The sequence below is a fragment of the Malaclemys terrapin genome, chromosome 18 (genome assembly GCF_027887155.1).
Source record: "Malaclemys terrapin pileata isolate rMalTer1 chromosome 18, rMalTer1.hap1, whole genome shotgun sequence".
In the NCBI taxonomy this organism is placed as follows: domain Eukaryota; kingdom Metazoa; phylum Chordata; order Testudines; family Emydidae; genus Malaclemys; species Malaclemys terrapin.
Genome location: NC_071522.1, coordinates 22,546,011 through 22,565,915, shown reverse-complemented (window position 1 = coordinate 22,565,915; position 19,905 = coordinate 22,546,011). Strand labels below are relative to the sequence as shown.

The following is a 19,905-nucleotide window of genomic DNA, read 5'->3' as shown; positions in this document are numbered from 1 at the left end:
TTATAATTTTAGAATTGCTTCCCATATGTGCTAGAACACCAAACTTTCTTATAAAATAAGAGTGGTTTCTCAAGGTCTTACATACCTATAAGGAAGTCTTTCATAATGGGTCTTCTCCAATGCAGCAAAGTGATATCTTGGCTTCAGACTTGTGGCTAAATTAGATATTAACACAGATCCACATCTCTTAGTATCCATTTCTCCCTGTAAAAGGCAAATAAAGCATTAGTCTAAAATCCTGTGGGTTTGCAATGCAGAGAAAAATGGTTCAGCACAGAGTTTCTTTGTTCTGTGTATTTTAGAGATTTAGTGCTCTGCACCTCTGCTGAACAGCAGCATGGTCAAGCCAGAGTTCGAATTCTCCCATAGATGTTGCTTGCAGTGGGGCTTGCAAAGCTCAGCTATTGACCCAGCTCTTCCCGCTACCAGAGAGCGTACTTTTTAAACAAAGGGAAAGCTCTGGCACAGAGCTCAGAGGCCCTGGCAGTGGGCGGCTAGATATAATCCCCATATCCCCCTAGTTAGCTGCCTCCCGGCCCCTCCTTTCTCCCCCCTCAGCCCTGTTCTCCATTGGACACCCTCCATGAACAAACGAGACTGGGGAATATCTATGCTCCCCCTTCTTGTCCCCATCCATGAGAGCTCCCCAGCTCCCACAAATGCCCTCACCCCAGGCCCTCCCCATCACTGCTACAAGCACTGGCCCAAATAACCATTTAGGTAAGTCAGGCTGGGACCCTCCGCCAGCAAACCATTTGTGGGGCCCCAGATTAAAAATGCAAACCTTTAAAAATAGTCAAACTATTTCGTCAAACCTTGATTACTTTGTTAATATAAATGAGATCTCCAAATAGAACAAGTACCAAGTTTCTAGTTTTAGACTTTAAGTGTTCAGAGAGAAAAACGTGTGTTTAGAATATACGGGGGAAATTATTTTTCCACTTAACATAAAAACTGAACATTTTTGCTCAAATTTTCATCCTCCACTTCGAACAGTCCCCATCACCATACCCCTTCTTTAGCCAACACCAACCATGACATTTCTCCTACCAAAATGTGTTTGAAAACATTAAGAGCAACTGAAAACGGGAGCTTGATTGGAAGTTGGAACTCAGCTTTATAGTGGATGCTTCCTGCATTGACTACAGTAAACTGATGTGTAACAGAAAAGTCAGTAGTGCAGGAAAAACGTGTTGAGTGACACTTAATGACCTCCACTCAGGTAAGAGGTATATAAACATCAGTAGTATCACAGGGTGAGCTAGCCCTATAAGAGTGTTTGTGTCCAGCCTCACCTGTGCCTAGTTTACCACCCAGATCATTGGACAGAGTCCAGAGACCACGTGACTGACAGCCAGGCCTGTTGGGACTTACTTATAAAAGGCAGCCTGTGCTCAGTGAAAAGAAAGCTAGCAGGAGCAGCACTGTGCTAGCAGGTTCTCCAGGAAGTGGGGCCTGGGAAAGGATCAGCAGAGACTCCACTGACCCCCACACAGCAGAGAAGAGACCGTGGGAGCAGGAGGTGCTGAGAGAGAGCAGAGTGAGACTCTCCAGAGGCAGCAGACTGACAAACAACAGGTCATGTAGGAAACGGCTGAGGGAAAGTGAAGCAGGTGGTTTGGGCCAGAACCCAGAGCAGAAAAGTCCTACCTATGGGTGATGGGTATATACTCCTGCACGGACGACAAAAAGTCAAAAGTGCCCTAGGAAGGGTAAGGAGGAGTCAAAGAGCTATTCAGAGCCCAGAGAGGGCTGGAAGGACTTATTTCTTTAGTTGGACTTTTGGCTGTCCCCAGAAGAGAGACTAACTTTTAACCAGAGGGTCAAGAGCACCACAGCAATGTACAAGCCCATAGAAGACCACTGATCATAGAATCATAGAATATCAGGGTTGGAAGGGACCTCGGGAGATCATCTAGTCCAACCCCCCTGCTCAAAGCAGGACAAATTCCCAAACAGTTTTTTTTTAACCGCAGTTCCCTAAAAGGCCCCCTCAAGGACTGAACTCACAACCCTGGGTTTAGCAGGCCAATGCTCAAACCACTGAGCTATCCCTTACCCCCGATAGTGGAGAAACTGAGGTAGCAGATGTGCCTCATCACTAGGGAGAGGTAAGCTGCTGTTACAAGGAGTCTGCAAGAGGCCTGTGGGTGAAATCAGATTATCCAGCATACTTCACACACATGAAACTAAAGAAGTTACAAGAGCCGCAAGTCAGCTAGTAAAAGATTCCAAAGATTAATTGGAATGAAAAACGGCTCAAATTTGTACCACAAACAATCCTAGTGTGGAAAACAATTAGTCCACAGGAAAAATGACAGCTCATTGTCTGAACTCAAGAAGACACCATGGGCCCTACTTACCCATTTCAAGAGCCAAGATACGCATCCTCAGAACAGAAACCCGTCTGACAAACCATTTTTAAAGCTTTTTTTTTTTTTTTAAATCTACAAATAGCTACAGTGAGTGGAAGTCAGAGTATTAGTTAACTGCACATTTAACCCATTTCAACTGAATTTGAATACTTACAGGTTTATTTCCAAAATTCCCGACACCTCTGGGCCAGGGGGATGTCAGCAAGATATCGACACCTTTGAATTTTGGAGTAGAGAATAAAGACATTTTCAGTTCGGACACATCCTTGGAGCTGAAACTGTAGGCAGGAGCTGGCTCGCTCAGGGATTCTGTACCGCTCAGGTAGGCAATCTGCAACCCTGAGGTGCCGCTGAAAATACCCTTACGACCTGCAGTAAAACACAAATGAAATTATTGTAAGAAACTACTAAAATGTGTCATGCTAACAGGAGGCCAAGCTTTGCAGTCCTTGCTTCTGAGGAAACTGACTGGCTCTGGTAACGCATTAATTGCAGTCAGGACTCCAGGATTTAGCTCAATGACTGGAAACCCCTTTCCATTTAAAACGCTCAGGGGGATTAAAGGGGCTACAAAAATAGAAAACACAATAATAATGGGGGATTTCAACAAAACCCATACTACATGGGTACATGTCAGCTTAGGATGGGACACAGAGATACAATTTCTAGACATCTTCAATGACTGCTTCTTGGAGCAGCTAGTTCTGGAACCCACAAGGGGAGAGGCAATTCTTGATACAGTCCTAAGAAGCACATGGAATCTGGTCCAAGAGGTTTTTGAACAAATGATAAATTCAGCAGTAATAAGTCACTAGGACCAGAAGGTATTCACCCAAGAGTTCTGGAGAAACTCAAATATGAAATTGTAGAACTACAGTATTAGCTTTGGTATGTAAACTATTGCTTAAATCATCCTCTGTACAAGATGACTGGAGAGTAGCTAATGTAATGCCAATTTTTAAAAAAAATGCTCCAGAGGTGGATCCTCGCAGTTAGGTAAGCCGGTAAGTCTAACTTCAGTACTGGGCAAATTGGCTGAAACTATACTAAAAGAACAGAAATATCAGTCACACAGATGAACACGATTTGCTGGGGAAGAGTCAACACAGTTTTTGTAAAGGAAAATCATGCCTCACTAATCTATTAGAATCATTTGAGGGGGGTCAAGCATGTGGAGAAGGGTAATCCAGTGGATATAGTATACTTAGAAAAAGAATTTGACAAGATCCCTCACCAAAAGCTCTTAAGCAAAGTAAGCAGTCTTCGGATAAGAGGGAAGGTGCTCTTTTGGATTAGTAACCGGTTAAAAGACAGGAAACAAAAGGGTAGCAATAAACAGTCAGTTTTCACAGTGGCAAGAGATAAATAGAGGGATTCCCAGGGATCTGTACTAAGACCAGTGCTGTTCAACATATTCATAAATGATCTGGAACAAGCTAACAGAATGTTAGGAACCATTAGGAAATGGATAAATAAGAAGACAGAAAATGTCATAATACCACTATATGAAGCCATGGAATACCCATCCCCTGAATACTGCATAGAGTTTTGATTGTCCCCTCTCAAAAATATATATATTTGAATTGGAAACAGTACATAGAAGGGGAACAAAAATGATTAAGGGTGTGGAACGGCTTCCATATAAACAGAGATTAAAAAACTGGGATTGTTCAGCTTGGAAAAGAGACGACTAAGGGGTGATATTATAGAGATCTATAAAATCATGAGTGGTGTGGAGAAAGTGAAAAAGGAAATGTTATTTACCCCTTCACGTAACACAAGAACCAGGGGTCAGAGGATGTTGTGAAGGCCACAAGTATAACTGGGTTCAAAAAAGAATTAGCTAAGTTCACAGAAGATATGTCCACCAATGGCTATTAGCCAAGACGGTCAGGGACGCAACCCCATGCTCTAGGTATCACTAAGCCGCTAACTGCTAGATGCTTGAACTGGACAACAGTGGATGGATCACTCAATAATTATCCTGTTCTGTTCATTCCCTCTAAAGCATCTGGCATTGGCCACAGTATTACCCAGTATGGCCATTCTTATCTTCTGTCTATGGACTAGCCTACGTGAGCTAGCTTGAATCCAGCTAGCATGGGTAACAATAGCAGTGAAAACAGTGCAGGGCAAGCTCCAGTAACGGTAGTACAAGCCCAGTTTGGCCCTAGGTATGTAGCCTGACTGCTAGCCCTCTCTGAAGTCCGTGCTGCATTGTCTTCAGCTAGCATGAATCCACGGCTGTTGCAGCTCGCACTAGCTGAGGTAGACTAGCTCATGCACAGTTCTGCTGTGTGGACATACAATAAATGCATAGCTGAATTAGGAAGGAAAATTCATACTGCATATATGCAATGGATTTTGTTCTTTTGCCATTAACTTGTTTCCCAACAATTTTTTCCCCAAAACTGGCAGCTTGACGACTTCATTGAAACTTGTCCAACAAGCTCAGTTTGACAACCCAAATAGCTCTGTTGAGCTCATAAGAAGTTGAAAATGTTGTAAAAGTACAAATGATGTCTTTTTATGTTGCTTATCAGAAAAAAAAGCAGAATGGATTTTATTAAGGTTTCAAAAATAATTCATCTTGGGCCTGAGACTCAGTACGAGAGATTAGTTGACATGATTTCTGAAGGAAGGTATCAACAAGTGAAGAAATGAACAAGTGAAGTTTGGAATGAAAGGGCCATCACAACCTAAATTAAGGCACCCCTACAGCAACATTTTAATACTCCCATAAAGCGCACATCGGATTCCCAACACAGAAATAAAATCTATACCATTACCTAAGTATGTAATGTTCTCAGCTAGTTCACAGCCATTGACGTCTGGAAAATAATGTACAGTTTCCGGGTTATTGGCACCCAAGACATACGTTGGAATAGGAGCTAGAGAAGAAACACACATAATTAGTCCACTTGTTTCAGAACTGTGACATTTATTTGATTCTGTATTTACTATTATGACGTAAAGATTCACTACAGAGGAAATGTACTATAGTTACGGACCCAGAAATTGAGTTAGTTAGATCCTGCCCATTTCACTGAAATTTATTAACCACCAGTTAAAAAAACAACACACACCTAAATTGAACATTATAGCATATACTAATACAGTATATTAAGTACTGTTTGTTTTTTCTAATTTGGTAGATTTCAAGTTGACTGTGTCCCTTAAGAACATCTTCATTGATAATGCCAACAAGATTAAATGATTCTCCCATCCCTGCCTCCATCAACTGTAATCTCCCCCCTCAAGAAAAGCCAATGTAAATAATCAAGATTTGCAAGACACCTAGGAGATCATTAAGCTTTAGCCCTGAAGAACTAAAAGATTGCCGATACACAACTTGCACCAGTTTCACTTACAGTTGTTTAGTTAAAACAGTGCAACTTGTGTGTGAACTCATCAGTTTAGCTTTCACCTATAAAAATGTACCGCCATAAGCTAAAGAGATAAACCAGGTTTAAACCACTCTAAGTGCCCAAAGTTGCATCACTTCACCTCATGAAAAGAAAGTGACATCTTGACTTATATCCACACAGACTGTGTCTGTCGACCAGGTCTAAGAGCGACTGGGGGTAAGTCAGTCCAGATCGGAGATCTCCCTACCCTCTGAAGACTGAGTTTAACTCCTCCATAACCTGAGAATGGTGAAAACTCAATCTCTTCCAATACTGCTGCTAACCTCTCTAGCAAGGTTTGATGTGAAACAGGTCAATCACCATCTTTCCCAGCTTAGAAAAAAATGATCTTTTATAAGCCACCCAGGAAATCCAATCAAGAACAAACCCCTTTGTGATAGGACCTGTACAGGCAAGTAACAAAGACTAGAGTTCCTACTCCAGACACTACAACTTACATATTAAACAGGACAGATAGATGAAGCAGAACAGAGTGGGGCTGGATCAAGGAAATGAGGTAACAACGGAACAAAGTTTAGCTGGAAAGCAAAACTCAGCTGTCCCGGCCAATGGGAGCAGCAGAGCCAGCACTCGGGGCAGGGGCAGTGCGCAGAGCCGTCTGCCATGCCTCCATCAAGGAGCAGCCAGGACAGGTTGCCACTCCCCACCTCCCAGATCCAGCACCCCAAAACTGCTCTGAGCCCTCTCTCGCACCCAAACTCCCTTTCAGAGCTCGCACCCCAACCTCCAGCCCTGCACGTCCTCCCACACCAAAACTCCCTCCGCCTTAGTTAACTGGCATTTTTCACTGACTGGCACCCCACATTCCCCCAACATGCTGGATAAAAAAAAGCTTTTACTGTACATGCCTAACAGGGTGGATAGCCGCTTTAAAAAACACACCTGGATTTTATTTAAATCAGAATTTGATTTAAATTAAAAAACAGATTTTTTTTAAAAATAAACCTATTTAAAATTAAATCTGAAATGGACAGCCTATGTTAAAGTCAAAATTTATCAATTTATTAAAATAATTTTAATTAAATACCAAAAATAAGCAGTACATAGTTTCTCCCAAGTTTTAAAGAATGTTAAACCACTGAACTGGTAGGAGTCACTGGCTAAGCACCTGGAACTAGAGTTTGCTGAGATGCTAAATCAGCTTCTCACAACAGGAACCACTTCTGCAGGTGCTGAGAGACTATTTTCTTCATTTCAGTTCATTCAAATAGCTCAACTCAATGACAAATTCAAAGAAACCTACTGGGAGTTGAAAAAGAAGGAAAGCTTGTTTTCCTCTTCCAATCTATTAATAAAAACTAGCTAGGTGGGACAGGATGAGAACTACCAGTTCCAAAATCTTGAAGGACAAACTGACCAGAAATAATCAGTTCCCTTCAATAACTACTTATAATACACTTCTACCCAGATATAACGAGACCCGATATAACACGAATTCGGATATAACGCGGTAAAGCAGTGCTCCGGGGGGGCAGGGCTGCGCACTCCGGCGGATCAAAGCAAGTTCAATATAACGTGATTTCACCTATAACGTGGTAAAGATTTTTTGGATCCCAAGGACAGCATTATATCGGGGTAGAGGTGTACTTCCTTTGTATAATCAGTTTTGAATGCAAAACATGTTCTGACAATTTTTGTACATATTCAGCAAGTTTAAGGTAGTTTTATTTAATAAAAAAATAAAATGCAATTTTTGTGAATTTCTAATTTAATCTGAATTTCAATCCAAACAGCTTGGCAAATCACAAGTGAAAAATACCTACCATTTTCTAACCAAAAAAAAAAGTAAAAACTTGAATACATGTACGTTAGGCTATACAATTGCTTAAATAAACGTGAAGCAAGAAGAATCAAATGTAGCGTATAGGTGTGACACCCTGATACCCCAGTACGCACCATTGTCATGTACTTAGGATATGCCTTATACAAAATATGCCTTGTGAGGTGTCATTCTAAAAGTCTTGTTCTGCTAGACATCATTGGATTGTGTGTGCTATTCTCATATGTGAAGTTATGAAGTTTGGCTATGTATGTGTTTCAGTAACATGTCATGAGGTTGAAAACACCGACAGGCAGACTTTCAGGTATGACAGTAAAAAGACCAAACAATGTTAACGGCTTATTGAGGAAATGCACACAAGCACAAGGATTACCCCAGGAACAGTGTACAATAGAAACCTCTCTGAGATAGCACTACACAATGGGAACTGTTTGACCCAGGTCACAGCAAAAGAGCTTTCCAGCAAGTGGGAAGAAGACATAAAAGGGGGAAAATGATGTTATGGGTGGTGGGGGGGGATCCTCTCTCTCCCTACAACACCACACCTGGAAACACCTGAGGAACAAAGACTGAACTGTGGGAAGTGATGGTCCCAGGCTAGAAGGATTTATAGCCTGTGTATGAAAACCTGGGAAAGCCAAAGCAACTTGTGCCTTAAGCATCAGCCAGCCTGTTCACCACTCAGGGTGAGAATCTGTTAATTTATATCATACCTATCTAGTGTGTTAAGCTAAGTTCGCGGTTTTTGTTAATTTACTAAGGTAATCTGCTTTGATCTGTTTGCTATCACTTAAAATCTATATTTTGTAGTTAGCAAATTTGTTTTGTCTCTTAAACCAGTGTGGAACCCATATTTGGGACAGAAAGCTTTGCATCTCTCTCTCCACATTGAGGGAGAGGGTGAAGTTTATGAGTTTACGCTATATAGCTCTCTATACAGCGCAAGACAATACAGTTTGGGGTTTACACTCCAGAGGGGTTGTGCACTGGTGTGCTGTGCAATTCCTTAGCTGAGCTCTCCCATGCAGAGCTGATCTCAACATCTGTGTCAACATAGCTGCACCTGGGTGTGTCTCTACTTGGGTGTGTGCGGGAAGCGGGCTTGAGAGCCTGTCACAGCAGCACAGAGTAAGGGGAGCCGAGGCTGGTGGGACAGGCAGGCTCAGTGGTATCCTAGTGGCAGCCTGGGGGGAACCCATCACAACAGGCTACACTTAGTTGCAAGTCAACCTGTTTTAATAGTTACCAACTACGGGGAATCCATTTTTCTTTAGGAAAATAACTAAAAAGAACAAAGGTAAAACACTCTTAAAATTCATGATTTAAATCAAGATTTCCTGCTTGCTGACTAAAAATTGGCGATTTTAAATCAATCCACCCTGGTGCCCAACATCTCAGACAGGCACACAGCCCCTCCTGCCAGTCACATCACGTCATCTATATTTTTAGTGAGCTTGCTTGATCAGAGCTAATGCAGATATGCCTACAAGCTGGGAACTGCATCCCCAGCTTGAAGTGTAGAGATACTCTAAGAAAAAACAAGGTAAGGTGGCAGCTTTACAGATTTTCACAGATAAGCTTCTCTCATAAATGTGGTGATGGGACCTGAGAGGGAGTGGGGGATAAGGAAATGGGTAGTTTCTCCTACACAGGTGGAGAAGGGGTCTATGCTGGAGTAATGAGAGGCTCAAAGAGAAGCAGATGGGCTCAGTAAGTCAAACGGCATTTCATACTTAGAAATATTCTGGTAGAACAGCTGCATGGAAACAGAATCCTCATGTGCCTCTGTTCTGGGCTCAGAGTGTTCAAAGCACTCTTGGCCCTTTATTATGCGCTCCCAGCCATGACGGAAACCTGCGCAAGTGAAATACCCCAATGAACACATCTCAAGTTGGGAAGGCCAAGAGGAAAGGGCTTCAACGCTAATTCTTTTCACTGCTTGTTCATTAATTTTGAAAGGATGGTTCACTGTTGCTGTCTAGTGCAGCTGCCAGAGGGAAAAGATGGGGCAACAGGGAATAGATGTGGCCAACTACATGTGTTGATAATTAACAGCTTGAGCTGCCCCCAGCTCAGTGGCAGAGAGGAGACAACCCAGTATTGTACACTACTGGAGAAATTACACAGATAGCAGCAAGTTGCACAGCATACAGACCTAACACTCCATTGAGAGCGAAGCAGTAGGGCCTAGTTAATATTACTCATAGCAATCCACTGACAGCCCCAAGCCCTTTGCATACACGCAGACATTTGCAGCAGGCACCAAAAGGTGCACACTGATCCTTTCTTGTACCAGCAGCGGCAAGCACTGCCGAGCACATTGCCTTCAGCTTCCATAACCCATAGCTGAATGGCTCGGACACCCACCACAGCCCTTGCCCTCTCTGGCCATCCCTCTATTCAGTTCGGGATCGTACACTGAACAGCTTAATAAAGCAACACAGGAATGAGATGTGTGGTGAAGATATTGTTCATCAAATCCAAAGCCACACGTGCAGCCACATCCCACTGGGTTATAGTCATCTAATATACAGGCCCTTTCCTTACCTTTCTTGGCACATGTCCGGTATTCCTCCCACTCTGCCTCTGGAGTAGAGCCAAAGAAGTTCCCAACACACAAAAGCAGCTAAAATCATTTAAAAAAAAATAACACAAGAGAACCATTGTAAGAACGGGGAAAGGTTTACGATGTTAAAATACCTAAGCTGTCCTTTTCGTTACTTTCTTACTGTCACAGCATTAACAGTGATTTGGGGTCAGTGGCTTATTGCCTGAGATTTAGTCTCATTTGATGCATGTAAAACAAGAAATTCCTTAGCAGTTATTAAGCACATAAGGAAAAAAAAAAAAAACAGGAAAAAATCAGCTGAAATTACAAGATCAAATAAATCTTCATTGTGAGAAACTCCCTTATTCCTTCTCTATGTACAGAGACTTTTCCAGGAGAAAACACTTCCTAGCAATCTCTCCAATAGCATCCTACCATTATTGCAAGCATCCTTTTAAGTCATGATGTGCAGAGACCAGTATCACAAGTTGCACAGAGTGGGAGAAAGGTTACAGAAGTTTACCATGACCTGTTACATGAAATTAAGTGAAAGTTAGAATCAAAGAGAGTGGTACAAACTGAGTTTGTTTAAGCAAAGTGAACTGTGATAAGGATTCTCAAAAGACTCCTGGAGAGTGCATAGAGTTGTTATAACAACAAATTAAGAGTTGCTAGGACACCATGAAGCGCTGATAACTGCAATTCACCAGAAGTGTATTTGTTTGGTTCATTTTGATGGGGGCAAGGCATTGCTTTTCTGGAGGGGGAATATCAATTACTGTCTTGAGCTTGCAGCCTGGACAGCTTGCAGGGGAGGGACAGAGGGAGCTTCACCATCTGCTACCACCACCTGCTGGGACCTCAGGATCTACCATTATTTTTTCACCAGTTTTCCTGGTGTATTTTAATGATGGTTGTTACAACAGGAGAAAAGGCCAGAACCTATTCTACCTGAACCCCAGTCCACATTTAACTGTTTACTGTTACAACACTAATCAAGGGGTTTAAAACACCCTAGACTCCGTTATAACAGCATCAGTCTGAGCTCTCAGGTTCTGTTAAAATCTCATCCTGTGTTTCCCCAAGACATTCACACAAAGAAGAGTGAAAAGAATAGCAAGAGATAGGAAAATGCAGCTTTTGTCTCTTGACTGCAGTTCAGTTGCTGAACAACTGAAGGCAAAGCATACAACTTAAGTACCTGATTTCAATCCTCTGGCTTCAACTTTCCACTCTCCAAAGCAAAACTAGCAAAAGCTGTGGGAGGCAAAAATGCAGCCAAGGATCAGGCTGCATTGGCAGAGGCAACTTAAACTTTCTCAGATTTCCATCACAACTTCAACAACCACCATTAAACTCTCACTGGAGAACTCCCACAGTAGCATGAACTTTCTAGACACCACAAGCAGCTTCAACAATGAACACCTACAGACTATATACAAGAAACCCAGGGATCACCATATCTACCTTCACGGATCCCATAGCCACCACAAACACACAAAGACATCTGTTATCTACAACTAGGCACTCTCATACGACAGAATATTCTCCGAAGAGAAAGTTCAGAATAAACACCATTACACACTTAAAACCACCTTCACCAAACAAGGACACTCCATCAGAGAAGTAGATCACATCATAGAACAAGTCATCCAAATATCCCAAGAGAACCTGCTTCAGTACAGAAGTAAACCCTCACCAACCAAACACCCCTAGTTGTCACTTATCACCCCACACTGCTACCTATACAGAGTATCATCAAACAAGTACAACCCATATTCAATGGAGACCCCATTGTGAAAGAAGTCTTTCCCAACTTCTGGCCTTCAAATAACCCCCCAGTCTCTCCAAGCTCATCATCAGAAGCAAGCTCCTCACAGACCAGGACACATCAACTCAAAGCAGCACCAGACCTTGCCAGAACAGAAGATGCAAAACATGCAGACTTATCTCCACTGCTACAATGATCAATACCCACCCCCAACACACCTTTCAAGATCCATGGGTCCTACACATGCCTATCACAACATGTGGCAGACCTCGTCCAGTGCATTAAGTGCTCCAGTAACAACTATGTAGATGAAACCAGATCCATCGCTATGCTCTTGAATGAACTCACAGGAAAATGATGAGGAAAAAAAAAATCACCATATCACCTGTGGGTGAACACTTTTCACAAACCTCCACAACACTTTCAAAAGACAAAACCTGGAAGCTTCAATTCATAACTTTGCTAGACACTAAAAATCATGGACTGAAGAGACACTAGAGTTATGGTTCATTACAACAATCTATAATGCGCTAACAACTTCCCCCTCAGCTGCTTCTCCATCCCTTCCTTTCCTCCCTATGACTGGAGGGGAGTTAACTGGCCACTTCACTTTGTTTAACATAAGTAGTTAACATATATTTGAAGGGATCATTCAATCTGTCACACCTTGTATTTAGATGTGACACACTGAATAAGGGCAGGTCTACACTACAAACCTCTGGTGAAGATGCTCTAAGTCCATGGCAGAGAGCTCTCCCATCAGCTTAATAACTCCACCTCTGCAAGAGCTGACACCTACGTTGGTGGAAGCTCTCTCACCAACACAGCGCTGTCTACACAGGGTTTAAGGTCGGTATAACTAAGTTGCTCAGGGATGTGGATTTTTTACACCCCTGAGCAACGTACTTATACCTAAGTAAGTATGTAGTGCAGACCTGGCCTAAGTTTCCCAGACCCGAAGAAGGGGTCTATGTAAGCTTGAAAGCTTGTTTCTCTCACCAACAGAAGTTGGTCCAATAAAAGATATTACCACACCCACCTTCTCTCTCTAACATCCTGGGACCAACATGGCTACAACAACGCTGCAGGTAACAACACTTGTCACTTAGCTCATTTTTTTTTTTAAATAACAAATGTAACTTATAAAATGTTTTCCAATAAGGACCTGCTTGCTTTCACCCTCTTTAATTCAGAGATGATTTTTTTTTTTTTTTTTTTTTTTTTTTTTTTTAAGAACTCAGAAATGTCTGGGTTTTAAGAAAAATAGTTTCCCCCAGTACCTCTGTATCAATTTTCAGTCAGAAATAAAAACCAATTTTGGTAAAATAATTCAAGTTCTACATTTTGATTAATGTAGAATGAGCATGGGGCTAAAAGCCAGAATTCCTGGGTTCTATTTCTGGCTCTGCCACTCATTGAGGCCTGGTCTACACTTAAAATTTAGGATGACATAGCTATGTCGCTCAGGGGTGTGAAAAATCCACCTCCACCCCCGGAGTGCCATAGCTATGCCAACTGAATCCCCGGTGTAGCTGTTGCTTGGGGACGTAGTTTTCTTACAACAATGGAAATAGCCAGGGCTTATCTCAGCATAGCAACACTGCCACAGCTATGCTGGGATAGTCTCTGTAGTGTAGACATACCCTCAGTGAGAGACCTTGAGCAGGTCTTTGCTTCAGTTTCCCACCTGTAAATACGAGGATAAGACGACTTATCTGTGGTACCAACTTTAAAGAGATGTTGTGAGTATTACTATTTGTTCAACATTTTTAAGAGGCAAAGCACTGTGTGAATACTAAGCTTCTAATTCACATTATGTGCAAATATTCTTTCCAGGTAACATTTAGAGGAGTCAACACAATGAGCATTTGGCTTTATTTAACATTATCGTAGGTCAGAAGTTTTTTCACTTGCCAATGGGAGGGAATATACAGTGAAATACTTCTAATCTAACAGACCACAGTGCAGAAGCAGAAATATAAATCTTACATCAAACTCTCCACTTTTCTTCTGAACAGCTTGCACTCTATTGAACAACATATCCAATTTTCCTTCAACATCCCCACAGGCCAGTCTAGGGAGAGAAATAAGGACATGACAACACGCATCATGAATTTGTGCATCTTTAATATTTGAATTGGTAACATTAAAAACTGTGACCCTGTCTTTCTTACAGCCAAGGATTCATACACACACTTCACCCATGAGGTTGTGGAAAATCCTGCCTAAAATATAACTACTGTCTAAATGCTTAGATACTTTTTCCCAGAACAGGTATCTTAGGAGTTACCAGGAGACAGATGGCCTGCAACCTCTGAGGAGTGGGGAAAAAACAAGTGCTTCTTAATGCACATCTCTCCATAACTGATAGTATTTTTCTACAACCTTCGTTATATTGTACTACATGATACATAAAACCATGTCATTAAAACTTGTATTGAAATGCACACCTAAAGGGCTGAGTTAGGATTGCATGGGCAGCTAAAGCAAGCATTGCTTGACTTTCAGTTGTTTAAACCGTGGAATATTTATGCTCTCTTTACATTTTTTTTTCTGAAGTGTCCTACATTTCTAGTTGTATAAAGAAATAGCAAGAAGTGTTTGATAGTTCTTCTGCACACCATTTCCATTCCAAGCTATGGAGCCCTTCAACACCTTACGGCTTGGTACCTAACAGCCTAGAAACGGTCACATGACACTCGCCACGCACACCGGATTGTCTGCGAGACATTTAAAGAACGACACACTGAAGGTTACCAGCACTCAGCCAACTGCCCCCCCCCCCCCCAGTGACTATGCGAGGGGAGCAGGGGTGACATTGTGACCCTGGGTCCATTGGACACAACTGTCTGGGCAGCTCCCCCGAGCCCGCCTGGCCCCGGCCTCAGCGACTCCAGTTACGAGAAAACGGGCCACACACAGCGAAGCCTGGGGCCGCACAACCGGAGCCCGAGCCCGAGCCACGGCCCAGCTCGCCCGCGCTCCGCCCAGACAGGCTCCGGCTCGGCCGAGGGCCCGGCGCCGGGCTGGGAGCGCCACAGGCCCGAGACCCCCCGAGTCCAGCCCCGCCCGCCCGGCCCCCGCCTCACACTCTCAGAGGTTTCCCGGCCATTGCAACGCCGGAGCAGGGGACAAAACCCCCAACCCCTCCCCCCGCCGGAAACGAGAGCCGTGCTCCCGGGGTACGTCACCCAAACCCTCCCCGGCCGGAAACAAGAGCCGTGTTCCCTGGGTACGTCCCCCAAACCCTCCCCGGCCGGAAACAAGAGCCGTGCTCCCTGGGTACGTCACCCAAACCCTCCCCGGCCGGAAACAAGAGCCGTGCTCCCTGGGTACGTCCCCCAAACCCTCCCCGGCCGGAAACAAGAGCCGTGCTCCCTGGGTACGTCCCCCAAACCCTCCCCGGCCGGAAACAAGAGCCGTGCTCCCTGGGTACCTCACCCAAACCCTCCCCGGCCGGAAACAAGAGCCGTGCTCCCTCGGTACGTCCCCCAAACCCTTCACCCGACTCGCCGTGTGCCCCACTCAAACCTTTCCCACCAGAAGCAAGAGCCGTGCTTGCCTGGTGCCTCACTCAAACCCTTACCCCGAACGTACCAGCCCACGAGTCCCGTAGGGGCCCAGCCGACGCGATGCACATTGATGTTAGCAAGGCCTGGGCACAGCCCACGGGCCGTTCTCTTAAGCAGCCAGGGACGTGGGGCCTAGATGAAATAACTGTAGGTGGGGCCCACTGGTTTTACAGACCGAACGCCAAGAATCGCTGTCAGTGGCTCGCAGTCACACTGGGGGGATGTAGCTAGAGGAGTCCCACATGGGCTGGGCAGCAGAGCTGCAGAAAGGATCTGGGGTTATACTGGTTCGCAAACTGAATATGAGCCAACGATGTCAGGCAGTTGCGAAAAGGCTTCTGGGGCGTATTAACAGAATGTATCAAGCCGTTATTCTACCAACACTGTTGTATGGGTCTGAAATTGGATAACCTATAGACACCACTTGAAAGTCCTTAAGAGGCACCATCAACGCTGCCTTCGTAAGATTTTGAAGATCAAATGGGAAGACAGGCACACCAATATTAGTGCTCTGGAAGAGGCAAAGACCACCAGTATCGAGGCAATGATCATCCATCAGCAATTCCGCTGGACTGGTCATGTCCGGATGCCAGACCATTGCCTCCCAAAACAGGTCCCTTTCTCTCAGCTGAAAGAAGGGTACCATAACGTGGGTGGACAACGGAAGCATTCTAAGGACTTGCTGAAGGACAACCTAAAAAAGTGTAATATTGACACTTGGGAGACACTTCCCCAGGATCGCTTAAAATGGAGTGAAGTCCTACATGATGGTCCCCTGCGTTCTGAACTTACTCGCCGACAAGCTGAAGATGACAAGAGGCGCAGGAGGGAGGAGAGACTGGCTTCCAGGCATGGTCAACAGCCTTTTGCTGAGCCTGAAAACATCTGCGCTCATTGTAATAGAACTTGTGGTTTAAGGATTAGCCTCATCAGCCACCTGAGGACCCATAACGCCCATGGAAGATGATCATACTCGGTAACGAGTGATCGCCCATCATCAACAGGAGTATCAGATCTGAGACATGGGAGTTAATTGTCCTGCTCTCCTCGGCACTGTGGAGGCCTCAGCTTGAGCCCTGTGTCCTGTTCTGGACACCACACTTTAGGAAAGATGTGGACAAATTGGAGCGAGTCCAGAGGAGAGCAACAAAATTGATCAAAGGTTAACAACACCCAACCTATGAGGAAAGTTAAAAAAACTGGACGTGTTTAGTCCCAAGAAAAGTAGACTGGGGGGAACCTGACAACAGTCTGCACCCGCATTAAGGGCTGTTCTAAGGAGTACGGGGATCAGGTGTTCTCCATGGCCACTGAAGATAGGACAAGGAATAATGGGCTGAATCTGCAGCAGAGGAGATTTAGGTTCGATATTGGGGAAACTTTGTAACTCTAAGGACAGGGAAGTGTCAGAACAGGTCACCAAGGGAGGCGGTGGAGTCCCCATCACTGGAGGCGTTTAAGGACAGGTTGGACGCTCTCCGTTTAGTTGGGCCTGCCTCAGAGCTGGGGACAGGACTAGATGATGTCTCCAGGTCCCTTCCAGCCCGACATTTCTATAATTCTATTTCAGGAGCCATGGAATTGATATAGCAAACCCACCATTTCCTGCCCACCAACCACTGTTCTTCTGATGCTCTTTTATAAAGTCACAGCAGTTCTCGGGGGAGAGGTTGTTATCCAACAACACTGTCTGAGGCTGGAGACAGAACAGGAGCTTTGTTGCCTGTAGCAGGGTGAACGTTCAGGCCCCAGGCCAGCACTGCCCTGTTCAGGGTTTTCCACTGAGGATGGGACGCAGCAGTGGAGGGCAGACAGAGGGCTCTGAGTGGCAGTTGGTGGTTAGCGAGAGAGAAACCCAGGCTGCAAACTCTGTTAGTGCCTGAGACTGGAGTTCCCAGAGTGGGGTATGGAACCAGCGGAAGTCCTGGGCTGAGGCAAGGCCTGCTGGATGCATCAGGCACCAAGAGGCTCCTTCTCCTTGGGCCAGGGCCCATTCGCATGTGCGCAGGGCGGCTCCCTGGGCCCAGCTCCCAGCCCTGAGCTCAGGCTCCCCTGGGCCCTGCTGTGTCCCTGCAGGGACAGCACATGTCTCTCCAACAGCCCCTTCTCGAAGGGTGGGAAAAGGGCTGGCAGCAGGCGGGAGAGGCAGGATTTCCTGCCAGCTCTCCAGCCAGCCAGGGCTCTGAGGGACGGGGCGGGAGGCCAGCTTCTCCTGTGTGCCCATCCCCAGCCAATCAGGGCTATGGAGGCAGGGCCAGTCCTCAAAGCACTGCTCCTGATCCATTCAGTGCGGGTGTCATGACTTCGACTAACCCAGACTCCCCTTAGCTGCTCTACCTGGCCGCTCCCCTCCAGTCTGGCCCAAATGCAGCCACCAACCTCCCCGCCCGCTCCCGTGGCTCTGCCCACACCACCCAGAGGCCGATTAAGGTTTATTGGGGAGCTGGGTACAAAGAACTCCCCAGCTCCCCTCACCATGGGGTCCTGCCCCTTGGTCCTCCTCTTCCCCCCAAGGCTCCACTCCCAGGCCTGGCTTGAAGCTGGCCTGTGGTAAGAGCTGCCCAGGGAGCCCAAGTCACAGTGGGGAGGACCGGACTCTTCACCTACCCTGGGCCGCATTCCCTGGGGGTGGGGATACAGACTGTGGCTGCCTTCGGGCTCCCTGGCCCCCCACCCCGGGCAGGTGGATGGTCCAGGGCTCCCCACAACTGGTCCCGGCTCCCTGGGTGCCTCTTACTACAGCCAGGCTCCATCTTCCAGCCTGGCAGGGGACAGAGCCACAGGGGAAGAGGACAAGCGGGGTCACAGTTCTGGAGCCAGTGGCACCCTCACTTCTGCACAGGTTCCGGCACTCCTGCAGGGGCCCCCAAATTGGCTAGTGCCCCTGGGCACGGGCCCTGTGGGCCTGTGCATTAATCTCCCATTGGTTCTGCCACCCTTTACTCATCCGGATAACAGCACTTCAGCACCCCTGCACTCAACACTATCGTGAACTGTACCCAACAGCACCCAGAACGGATCCCTTTGGCAAAACAGTTCCATCGGCTCATTACCTAGGCACTGTAGCGTGTCTGTGCAAATACGGCCTGTTCCTGAACTCTTCCCCCCAGCTCACGGCTAGATGTTAGGGGAGAGCTCCTTCACCCCCTGCTTACGTTGCCGACAAGGGGCTTTAATAACATCTAAAGACGGTTAAGCCAGGGATTTCCCCTTCCAAAAAGACCCTTTAAGCCAAAATAAGGAAAAGTGACCTGGAGCGGGGCAGTAACCCTGCTCCTAGGAGAAGAGGTTAAAGGCAGTTGAGGTCGGCTGCTTGAAGAGGCAGCCACAGCTTTGGCCCTGCTAGAAGGGCTAAGGGAGGAGCTGGCTCAGTCTCACTCCAGCTGGGAGTGGGAAGGGCCTGGCTGCCGGGGAGCACAGGGGACCTGAAGCAGAGCAGGGCTGGGGATGGGCAAGAGGAGCTGGGGAGCTCCAGCTTGGCAATTCCCCAGGCTGAGGCTTGGTAAGGCCCAGGGTGGCACTGGGGCTGCAGAGGTGCCGCCTGGGCATAGGCAGAAGCAGCTGATCCAACCCCCTTGGCAGCGATGAGTGGCCATGACAGACTGCATCTGCCCCAGAGAAAGGGGGCTAGATGACGACTGGCAGTAGCCACTGAGGCAAGGTGGGCATTGGGGAGGGGGTTCCCCTGGGAAGGGAGACCCAGAGTGTGGGGGCACTGCTTTGGGACAGCACCCCAAGGTAAGGGGCACTGGGGTCTGTGAGGGACATGGGGGCCTGAAGCAGGAGAGACACCGGCCAGCAGGAGGCGCTCCTAGTGCTGGAATTGAACTAATTCCTGGATGACCAGCAGGAGGCGCCGCGCCAGTGAGTCAGCGATCTGCTACATGGCCAAATAAACTAGTTCCTTTGAAGCAGTAAAACAAGAGTTCTGTGATTAAACCCCTCAGCCCCTTAGAAAGGCACAGCGGGGCGGGAGCCTGGAGGGACGAGGGGAGGGTAGTGCACAGAAGGAGGGGTCGTGTGGGCATCAATGCAGAACGGTCTAGTTAACGGCCCCTAAATGCACTTTCTGTACAGAACTACTGCAGCTTCTCAAGCCCCAAACTGCACAAAGTCTGGAAACGGCCAATTCAGGGATTCAGCCAGTTCCCCCGGTCACATCACCGGGGTCACTCCACAGGCTTAGCCTGGCTGCTCTGCCTTAGCTCTGCCCCCGGGCCAGGCTGCCCTTTGGTCTGTGAACAGCCCTGGTAATGGGGTGGGATGAACGGCTGGACAAGGGACGTTTTTAGGAAGCTCTGCAGTGCAGGTTGCAGAGCAATGGGAGTTGAGGCAAGGAAACTAGTTGGACGTGTTGTCAGTTTCAGGGGACAAAGTTGAGTGGCCAGTGTCAGACTGCTGGAGTGGAAGGTCCTAGACCAGTGGGGCGGT

General features: G+C 46.3%; 1 protein-coding gene across 3 annotated transcripts in view; it reads right to left on the bottom strand.

Moving 5' to 3' along the window:
• Positions 1 to 15,089, bottom strand: part of CWF19L1 (CWF19 like cell cycle control factor 1) — a 54,224-nt gene extending 39,135 nt beyond the window's left edge. For all 3 annotated transcript variants that reach the window (XM_054008492.1, XM_054008495.1, XM_054008494.1), the window contains exons 1-6: positions 14,992 to 15,089; positions 13,892 to 13,976; positions 10,131 to 10,209; positions 5,165 to 5,266; positions 2,530 to 2,744; positions 86 to 204 (exon numbers count right to left, since the gene is read on the bottom strand). In XM_054008492.1, the coding sequence (XP_053864467.1) occupies positions 86 to 204; positions 2,530 to 2,744; positions 5,165 to 5,266; positions 10,131 to 10,209; positions 13,892 to 13,976; positions 14,992 to 15,014 (623 nt within the window). In that variant the 5' untranslated portion in view covers positions 15,015 to 15,089. The remainder of the gene's footprint in view (positions 1 to 85; positions 205 to 2,529; positions 2,745 to 5,164; positions 5,267 to 10,130; positions 10,210 to 13,891; positions 13,977 to 14,991) is intronic.
• Between the last annotated feature and the right edge of the window lie 4,816 nt (positions 15,090 to 19,905).